The 10,240-nt window shown below is 54.8% G+C and overlaps 1 protein-coding gene across 7 annotated transcripts in view; it reads left to right on the top strand.

The window, feature by feature from the left end:
• Positions 1-304: 304 nt before the first annotated feature.
• The window catches only part of DNAH17 (dynein axonemal heavy chain 17), a 161,427-nt gene continuing 151,491 nt past the window's right edge, over positions 305-10,240 (top strand). For 4 of the 7 annotated variants that reach the window (XR_013536049.1, XM_078374786.1, XM_078374788.1 and 1 more), the window contains exons 1-9: positions 305-399; positions 2,904-3,274; positions 5,344-5,537; positions 6,449-6,641; positions 6,811-6,910; positions 7,125-7,210; positions 7,455-7,580; positions 8,262-8,488; positions 8,585-8,621. Coding sequence is in view for 6 of the 7 variants with exons in the window: in XM_078374786.1 (XP_078230912.1) it covers positions 2,930-3,274; positions 5,344-5,537; positions 6,449-6,641; positions 6,811-6,910; positions 7,125-7,210; positions 7,455-7,580; positions 8,262-8,488; positions 8,585-8,621 (1,308 nt within the window). In the remaining variant the exon portion in view is untranslated. Of the gene's footprint in view, positions 400-2,903; positions 3,275-5,343; positions 5,538-6,448; positions 6,642-6,810; positions 6,911-7,124; positions 7,211-7,454; positions 7,581-8,261; positions 8,489-8,534; positions 8,622-10,240 lie in introns of those variants that run through there. The other 3 variants (XM_035301936.3, XM_035301933.3, XM_035301939.3) reach the window with 2 other exon arrangements.

Here is a 10,240-nt window from a genome sequence, read left to right as displayed (position 1 = left end):
ACCTTGTCTCTACAAAAAGTACAAAAATGAGGCAGGTGTAGTAGCATGTGTCTGTAGTCCCAGCTTCTCAGGAGGCTGAGGTGGGGGGATCACTTAAGCCCGGGAGGTTGAGGCTGCACTGAGCCCCGTAGCCACACCAGTCCCCAGCCTGGGTGACACAGCACGGCCCCGTCCCCACTGCCTCCCCCAAAAAAGGATCACCTAAGAGCCTCTCCACTGTGGGGTGATGGGTTGGCTCCTCATTTGCTGCGCTATCATTGGTTATTTGGGTTCAGTGTAACTAGGCTTCCGGAAGTTCTGCGGCAGTTGGAGCCCCTCGAGGGAAGGGAGCCATTTTATTTCCTGGTTTGGGAAAGAGTTGCTCATCAGTTTGTGGGAGAAGCTGTTTGGCTTAAGTTGGTGAGTGGCTTTCAACTGTGCTGGAGTGGGGTTGGAGGCCAAGCTGAGTGCGAGGGGGTGGCCTTCAGAGGACGGACATGGGACACAGGCCCTGGCAGACGGCAGACCCACCACTCACCCCATAAGTAGCTCTGCTCCCAGTGGCCTGTTACGGCTTTGGGTTACTCTGAGCTGGCTGCCCCCCCACCAGCCTGTCACTTTTCAGGGATCCAGACTCTTCCCTGATCTCAGGAAAGCCCTGCTCATCCCCCTGGCTTCTCCTGGAAGCCCCCAGCCCCAGCTTCCTCCTGTAGAGTCATGAAAGCCTGGGACAGGGGCGACCTCCCAGAGATGCCGTCCCTTCCCCTCAAGAAGCATGGCTTGGGACAACCCTATTGTTAACTGAGACCCCCTGGCCTTCACCCCAGGCTCGGCTGGGTGGGAGCTTGAGATGATACTGGCTGATCTCATGAGAGACTTGCAGGGTGTAGGGGCCCCTCGGCTCACCCACGCTGTGGCTTGGGAGGGAGCCTACCCATGCCGTTCTTGGAAGAAAAGATGACTTTGGGAAAAGCCCAAATCCCCAAAATGAGTGAACCAGAGGATGTTTTCCTCCAGTCCAGTCACCTGACCAGCTTAGCAAGACTTCCAGTCAGGAACCTTCAAGGACTCAGGCTCCCGAGTTCAAGATTCCCCTAGAAAGTGAGGATGTGACGCCTCCCCGGGTCTCAGAGATCCTGGGTGGAGATTAATTCAGCAGGGTGTTCAAGGCCCTGTGGGAACCAGGTGGGCGAGTTGTCTCCATAAATGCTACGGGTGCTCCTCCTGCGTGCCTGGTAGTGTCCTGTTTCCATTCACAGATGGGCCTGAGTCAGGCGGCTCTGCTCGTGGACAGCCCTGTTTCTGCCACTTGCTGGCCAAATATTCCCCAAGTCGTCTCGCAGAGATGTTTGGTGTCCTGGAAAAGTCCCAGACCATTTGAGTAGCATACTGCCCATCACTGCTTCCCAACATACATGTTTTGAGGGTATATAGTGGCCAGGGTGGAATATAACCTCTTCCATGGTATAAGTGTCTTTTGGGGAACTGTAGACTGTTACACACTTCAAAGCAATAGCTTGGGTCAAACCAAAAGGCGGAATCTGTGAGTGCTTCCAACGTCACCTGTCCACGTTGATGCTTTGCTGCAGCTGCCAGGTCTGGAGCAGACCAGCTCCAGCCCAAGGACCCCAGAGCAGCTGAGTACCCCAGGGTTCCCCCAGAAGTTCAGGAGCTGCATACCCCCCAGATTGTGATGAAAACACAGCATCAGGCAGCCAATTACATTCAATGCTGCCTTTGCAGAACTCACCTCCAAGTCTCCCACCCAGGCCTCTGCCAGAGCCTGTCTTTATTTGAAACTTCGATATTTTGTTCATCATGAATTTGTTTGTACTCATTGTGATTTTTTAAAATATCGACACGCCTTTTCTCTTGATGACTGAGCATTTGGGCGTGCCTTTAAATTCTGTGCCTACAGTGAATACCTCACCTGCCTAACCTTGGGGATGTCAGGGTGTTCTTTAAGGCATCCCTTTCCCCCCAACTCTCCAGTTAACCCTGTCCCTGACCCTCTGAGCAGCTTGTGAGGGGTCTGGCAGGAATCTATAGTTGATTCCTTTAGGGGTGCATGCTGCGGGCTGGAGAGAGACAGAGGGTACACCATGGCTGGGGCTGAGATGGAGCGCTGAGCCTCACTGCCTGCACCTGGGGTCTACTTCGTCTCCTTGCGTTTCACACATACTCAGGGGCTGTGATGTCTTTTGTTGCTTTCCTGGGACCTTTCAACCTGTCCCTCCAGCCTCTTTTTTTTTTTTTTTTTTTTGAGATGGAGTCTCGCTCTGTCGCTCAGGCTGGAGTGCAGTGGTGTGATCTCAGCTCACTGCAACTTCCTCATTTTGGGTTCAGGTGATTCTTCTGCCTCAGCCTCCCAAGTAGCTGGGACTACAGGTGCCAGCCATGACACCTGGCTAACTTTTGTATTTTTAGTAGAGACGGGGTTTCATCATCTTGGCCAGGCTGATCTCGAACTCCCGACCTTGTGATCCGCCTGCCTCGGCCTCCCAAAGTGCTGGGATTACAGGCATGAGCCACGGCGCCTGGCCTCATTTTGCCGTTTCCTACACCATCCCCATCACCCCCTCTGGCAGTGGTCATTTCCTTTCCTCTCTTTTCTCTAGTGTTCATCTCTGTCTTTCCCATACTGTGAACCTGATGGTCACAGGAGCACAAGCACACACCACTGTGGTGCAGCCTTACTCCCCCAGGAGCCCCCAAGGCAAGGCTGGGTCAGGTGCAGGTGCCAGCTAAAGCACCACCCCCTCATCCCTCCCCACCCCAACCCCGCCACAGCTAAAACCTGCACACTCATGACAGCTCTTTAGTTCCTGCTCTGGCAGCACAAGGACTTCCTGCGGTCCCAGGGATGGGCGGGAAATTGGGGAACCCGGGAGACAGTGTGCACCTGTGTCTTACACATTTAACAGATACCACAGTGTCAGAAAAGGCCAAGATGACGATGGCCCCAGATGTCAGACTAGAGTATCTGGAGGAAGTTGCCTCCATCATCCTAAAGTTCAAGCCGGACAAGTGGAGCAAGCTGATCGGCGCCGAGGAGAACATGGCCCTGTTCACTGAGTTCTTTGAAAAGCCTGACGTGCTGGTGCTGGTGCTGACGCTCAACGTGGCTGGCATGGTCATCCCCTGCCTGGGCTTCCCCGAGTCCCTCAAGTCCAAAGGGGTTTACTTTATCAAGAAAAAGCCTGAGAACATCACCAAGGACAACTACAAGGCCCAGCTCCTTTATGGCGACATCAGCCCCACACCTGTGGACCAGCTGATCGTGGTGGTGGAGGAGGTGAGTATGTCCAGGCTGGCGTCGGGGGTCTGGAACACGGCCAACTTCCCAGGAGTGGCCTCAAGTCCTGCTCAGCCTGTGGTCCCTGGGCCAGCAGCTGCCACAGCGCCAGGGATGGGGTGGAAATGCAGGTGCTCGGGCCCCGCCCACCCTGACCTGCTGACACAGACTTGCTTGCTTTTGGTTTTTTAATTTTGAGATAGGGTCTTGCTCTGCTGCCCAGGTGGAGTGCAGTGATGGCAGCACAGCTCACTGCAGCCTCAACTTCCTAAGCTCAACCAATCCTCCAGTCTCAGCCTCATGAGTAGCTGGGACCTCAGACATGCACCACCATGCCTGGCTAATTTTTGTGTTTTTGGTAGAAATGAGACATCACCAAAAAATAGCCTGTTGCCCAGGCTGGTCTCAGACTCCCAAACTATTGGATTAAAGGTGTGAGCCACCACACCTGGCCACAGACCTGCTTTCTAACGAGACCTCCAGGTGGTGCCCGTGCCTTAAAGTGTGAGAAGCCCCGTGCATCCCCTTGTTCTCTCTGGACAACATTGGGACTGCTGTGCTGTGCTGGGTATAGTTGCTGCCCATGTCCTGGGACGGTGTGGATTGAGTACCAGCAAATAGGTTTCCCCAATTTTGAGACTTTTTTTTTTTTTTTGAGATGGAGTCTCACTCTGTCGCCTAGGCTATAGTGCAGTGGTGTGATCTCAGCTCACTGCAATTTCCACCTCTCAGGTCCTGGTTAAAGTGATTCTCCTGCCTCAGTCTCCCAAGTAGCTGGGACTACAGGCACACACCACCATGCCCAGCTAACTTTTGTATTTTTAGTAGAGGTGGGGTTTCACCATGTTGGCCAGACTGGTTTTGAACTCCTGACTTCATGATCCGCCTGCCTTGGCCTCCTAGAGTGCTGGGATTACAGGTGTGAGCCACCATGCCAAGCCCAATTTTGAGACTTTGAGTTTAAAAAAAAAAAAAAAGGAGTGTCATTTTATGTGTTCTTCTGCTGTCACCCTCGGCAGGTGCTGTGTTGGGGGGGCCCTCACACTGGGGAGTCAGACCTCCAGAATGGGAACGCCTTAGCTGGGAGTTAGACCTCCAGAATGGGAGCGCCTTAGTTGGGAGTCAGACCTCCAGAATGGGAGCACCTTAGCCTTCCTGGTCATCACCCTCCTCATCTGCAGTACGGAAATCTGTGTGGTTGGCTTGTGCACCAGGTGTTTTCTAATGGTCCTGGAGGCTGGAGGTTGAAGCTGAAGGTGCCAGCTGGGTTGGTTTTCCCCAAGGCCTCTCCTTGCCTTGCAGATGGCTGTTTTCTCCCTGTATCCTCACGTGGTCCACCTTCTGCACATGTCTAATCTCCCCTCCTCGTAAGGACACCTGTCAGATTAGGGCTCAGCCTAGTAACCTCATTTTTAATTACTCACCTCTTTTTTGTTTTTTGAGATGGGGTTTTCGTTCTGTTGCCTAGTCTGGAGTGCAAAGGTGTGATTGCGACTCACTGCCATCTCTGCCTCCTGGGTTCAAATGATTCTCCTGCCTCAGCCTCCCAAGTAGCTGGGATTGCAGGCGCATGCCACCATGCCCAGCTAATTTTTGTATTTGTAGTAAAGACAAGGTTTCACTATGTTGGCCATGCTGGTCTCAGACTCTTGATCTCAGAAGATCCTCCTGCCTCAGCCTCCCAAGTGCTGAGATGACAGGCATTAGCCACCGCACCTGGCCCTTACCTCTTTAAAGACCTTATCTCCAAATAGTCACGTTCCAAAGGGCTGGGGGTTAGGGCTTCAGCAGATGGATTTACAGGACACAATTTAACCCATCACAGCCCTCCTGGGCTTTTAGTAAGGTATGTAAGGCACAAGAGCTTGGGGACGGCTTTGGCACCCCCAGGACAGGGCAGCTGGTATAAACTCCCCGACCGGTCCCACTTCCTTCTGGAAGAAGGACGTGGTTTTCCCAGGGCTGGGGACCCAAGCTCTCTGGAATCACTCTCTGGAGGACCCAGCTCTGTGCAATTGCTGAGCTAGTGAAGGTACAGGAGACAGAACCACAGAAATGCTTCCTTTTAGGTCCTCTATTCTCTGTTAAACCAAAGCGAGAACATGGACGGATGGCCCCAGGTGGTCTCGGAGGACATCGTGAAGCAGGTCCACAGGCTGAAGAATGAAATGTATGTAATGAGCGGCAAGATCAAAGGGAAGACGCTGCTGCCCATCCCGGAGCACCTGGGCATCCTGGACGGCACGCTGGAGTCCGTGGAGAGGTGTGCAGGCCTAGCTGCTTCCAGCTGCCGCTGGGTGGGGAAGTGGCGTCTGCTTGATCCCCCCGCCGTGATGCATTTTTTTATGGGCAGAGTGGCTTCATATGTTAAAGCCAGGGAGACACAGGGCAAGGTGGTACGTTATGGGGTGCTGACTCTGAGGGAGAGGAAACCAGCGCAGGGAGGGAGCAGGCTTGGTAGCCCCTGGGAACTCTGGCTCTGGCACCTGCCTCCCCACCCCACCTGGATCACACACATGTGCCGGTCCAGTCACCACCCGGCATGCAGAAGGGGTCCCACCTTTCAGCATGGCCAGAAAACAGGAGGCTCAGCTTTAAGACTCGGGATGGGGCAGGGAATGGGAGTGGGCGGGGCTCTCGGCAGCTACATGCAAGCAAATCCCTGTAGAGGCTGTGGTGACCCAGAGGCCCTGGGAAGCCCAAGGGACTCTCAGGTGGCCCCTGGCACCTGCCTTGCCACAATTTGCAACTGCCCTGATGCATGAGACCCTCATGACAATTCGTTCCGTACTTGCCTCACATGGGCAGGTTCTCCATTGATCATTCACGAGGCCCCAAGCACCATGCCCGGTGGTGCCGCCGGAGGAGCCATGTTGAATAGGGTTTAAATAGGGTTTGCTTGATTCTCTCCCTCTTCCTTGGAGGTGAGCACCTCCAGGTACTGGCATCTCTGACCCACAACCATTATTTCCCTGGGGTCTCTTCCTAGCTGGGGTCTTGGGAACTTCTTTCACGCCCTGAGGTGGCTGGAGGCACCGGGGTCATGAGAGCAGACAGTGCTGCTGCTGCCACCGCTGCTGGTTTGGGATTGGTGGGGAGAAGGCTTTAGGGGAGAGCTCAGTGGGACCCAGGTGTGTAACCATGAGAGCACTGCCCCAACCTTCTGCTGGGCAGGATCCCCTCTTCGCTGGACAACTCGCTCCTGCACGCCATCGAAACCATCATCATTGACTGGTCCCACCAGATCCGGGACGTGCTGAGCAAAGACTCGGCCCAGGCGCTGCTGGACGGGCTGCACCCCCTGCCCCGGGTGGAGTTTGAGTTCTGGGACACTCAGCTGATGAACCTCAAATGCATCCATGAGCAGGTACGGCCTCCTCGCTCCTGTGGGGCGGCAGCCTCGTCCCAGCTGGGCAACCTGGCCCAGCTCTCGGCCTCCCAGCACCAACCCCCCAGGGGCCCTGAGGGCTCTGTCAACCTGCGGGAACCTTAGGGTCTTCCAGGTCAATGAAAGGTGGATTGTCTCTCGTCCTCAGCTAAACAGACCCAAAGTGAACAAGATTGTTGAGATCCTAGAGAAAGCCAAGAGCTGCTACTGGCCAGCCCTGCAAAACGTGTACACCAGTGTCACTGAAGGTGAGCCCATGGCCCTGCCTCCAGTCCCCCACAGAACTGTTATGCTTCCCAACCCTAGGATGCTGGCCTCCCTCTGCAAGCAGCTTTCTCAGCCTCTCCATTTGACAAAGGCCCTGTTTCCTAGAGGAGCAGGTCTTGGCACACAGGGCCACCCAGCATTGTTTGTGAGCAACTTCCGCTCTTACCAGGGGGTGCTCGTTCTTGTTCCATGCAGGGCTAAAGGAAGCCAGTGACATTGTGCTCTATTTGAAGCCCCTACGGATCCTGCTGGAGGAGATGGAACAAGCCGATTTCACGGTGGTACGCTGGCAAGGGAGAGCCCACTTTGTTGGGTGGGGGAGGGTCTTGTTTCTCAGAGGCACGTGGGGCTCTGGGCTTCTTGGCTGCCATCAGCCGTGTGGGCCTAAAGAGTCACCTCTCCTCTCCTCCATGGGGAGCCTCCCCTGGATGCCTGGCGAGAGCCATGCGAAGGGGAGGGCTGGGGTGCTGGGATAAGGTGCCGAGGCCAGTCCCCTCCAGCACACCTGGGCCCCTCTCTCCCCAGCTCCCCACCTTCATTGCCAAGGTGCTGGACACCATCTGCCTCATCTGGGCCACCTCGGAGTACTACAACACGCCCGTCAGGATCATCGTCATCCTGCAGGAGTTCTGCAACCAAATCATTGAGATGGTAGCCCGCCGCTGGCCCTGGGTCCCCTTCTTCACCTCCCGGCTGGGGCCTCTGCCTGGTTCACTCTGTTTTCCCCCTGCCAGTGTTCTCCAGCAGTTTCCCATCTTGAAAACAGGCCAAGATGTCAGCACCAGCCTTTTCAGGCCCCAGGCTGAGATGGAGCCCTCCTCGGGGCTACCTAGGGTTCTTCTAGGAAGGAATGGAGGGAGAAGAAGGGAAGATGGGGAGGGAGCAGATCTCCCTGGAGAGCCCCAGCACTGAGAGCCAGCCAGTGCCTTGTGGGCTTCTCTAATCCTGCATCAAACCACCTCCGTGTCCCTCAGCAGGGACTTCCTTTCCTCCTTCCTGTTTGTAAGCACCCGCCAGCCAGCACAGCGTTTGAGCTAAAGGCTGCAACCCTGGGCCACCTCTATTAAAACCGTGTGTGTGACCTCATCTGCAGGGTCACAGATGTCTGTGACCCCAACCATTTATGCTGCAGCCATAGCACAGGATGAAGGGCCGATGAGGGGAAGCAGCTTGGTCCCCCCAAAAATGGCCCAGCAGTGGGCAGATAAAGAGGGGTTGTACCCAAGGGACATCATGTGTCAGAACAGATCATAGGTCCTGCGGGCGGCATGCCTGAACATCACCCCAAATGGCTTGTCAGAGCTTTGGATGTCTATCTGCTCTTTTGCCCAGACGCGAACCTTCCTGAGCCCGGAGGAGGTGCTGAAAGGCCTGCAAGGCGAAATCGTGGAGGTCCTGAGCGGCATCTCCCTGTCCGTGAACGTGCTGAAGGAGTTCTACCAGATGTATGACTTCTGCTGCATGAACATGAAGCTTTTCTTTAAGGTACCCCTTCCTCGAGGGGCAAGGGCCAAGGCGGAGACCAGAGCGAGTCCCTCTCTGCCCCGACATTTGAGAAGGTGGGACGCCTGAAACAAAGTTGGCCTTGTCTCTCTCTCCTCTAAGGACAAAAAGCCCGAGCCTTGGGAATTCCCTTCTTCTCTTGCATTTTCCAGGATGAATTCCTTCTTCCACCGTGTCCAGACCATTGAGGTAAAGACAGAGTTTGGTGCATCTGACCTTCACTTCCCAGACTGCTCCTCCCCCTGGGCCGCTGCAGCGCCCATCCCTACCCCGACAGTACTCGCCCAGGCAGGAAATAAGAGTCAGGCCCAAACATCTGTTACGGGGAAACCAAGGCTCTGCGGCAGCCTCCTCCATGCCCGGAGCTGTTAGCCAAGAATAAATGACCCATTTTGGATGCTTCTTCCTTTAGGTCGTGCCTTCTGTCATGAGCAGCTTATTCATAAGTTAAACCACCACATCCAGGATGCCTGGGGGCCAACAGCAGTCACTTAGTGGGTCTAGATTTTTTAAATTTTTTTGAGACAGTGTCTCGCTCTGTCGCCCAGGCTGGAGTGCAATGGCACTATCTTGGCTCACTGCAACCTCCACCTCCCGGGTTCACGTGATTCTCCTGCCTCAGCCTCCAGAGTAGCTGGGATTACAGGCACCTGCCACCACACCCAGCTAATGTATGTATTTTTCAGTAGAGACGGGGTTTCACCATGTTGGCCTGACTGGTCTTGAACTCCTGACCTTGTGATCTGCCCACCTCGGCCTCTCAAAGTGCTGGGATTACAGGTGTGAGCCACCGCGCCCAGCCATGGGACTAGATTATTACAGATGGAGACTTATGGAGGCCCCAGTGCGAGCACCATGTGGATACATGGAGTGACACACAGCAGATAAAAACCTAAAAATGGTGCATGGCCCAGCATGGTGGCTTACACCTGAAATCCCAGAACTCTGGGAGGCTGAGGGAGGAGGATCACTTGCGCTCAGAAGTTTGAGGCTGCAGCGAGCCATTCCTGTATCACTGCACTCCAGGCTGGGCAACAAAGTGAGACCCTGTTTCAAAAAAAAAAAAAAGCTTTAAGGTGGTTTTCTCTGGGGCTCTGGAGATGTGGGAGGGCAAGCACATTTGCCTTCTGTGTCTTCTGCATGGGTAACTTTTTAAAAACTTTGTGTACATATAACCATAGCTCACATCATTAAAAAGGGGGAAAATCATCCTGGGACCACTGAGCACTGACTTTAGGGTGAACGCCACTATCAGCGGCTACAGGGGGGCCTGTCCCATTCTCATCTACACCTCCTGGGAGGCAGAGGAGGGGAAGCCTGCTCAGGACTCCAAAACTGCAGACACAGAGTGCCGGCTCATGCCTGAAATCTCCCAGACCGAGAATGTGGAGGGTCATAGTCACATTTCTGGCCAAGGAGCTGTGGTTCCCACATGACGCATTCTGAATCAGAAGGAAGATTCTGGACAGGAGGAGACTTTGGAGGTGGAGGAAATGGCTTTACCATGCACCCCCGACAACAGGCCATGCCAGCCCCGTCTGTCCTCTGCATTGGGTGGAGGAGCCAAGAGCTCCCAGCCCTTGGTGGCCATGCCTCTCCTCGGGTGCCATTGGCATGTGGCCAGATGCTTCCTGGATGTGGAAGAATGGCATCAACCTCAGCACCAGTTCAGGGGCATGAGGGTAAGTCCAAAGGGGCTCCAGTCTAAACTCTCCCTGCATGGTGCCTGGTATGTGCAGGGGCGTGGAAGAGCATCCGGGGAGCCTTGGAGATGTCGTTTGGGAAACGAGAACTGCACACACACAACC

Source organism: Callithrix jacchus, chromosome 5, assembly GCF_049354715.1.
Source record: "Callithrix jacchus isolate 240 chromosome 5, calJac240_pri, whole genome shotgun sequence".
NCBI lineage: Eukaryota > Metazoa > Chordata > Mammalia > Primates > Cebidae > Callithrix > Callithrix jacchus.
The sequence above is the reverse complement of the archived record's forward strand: the minus strand, read 5'-3'. Positions and strand labels throughout refer to the sequence as shown.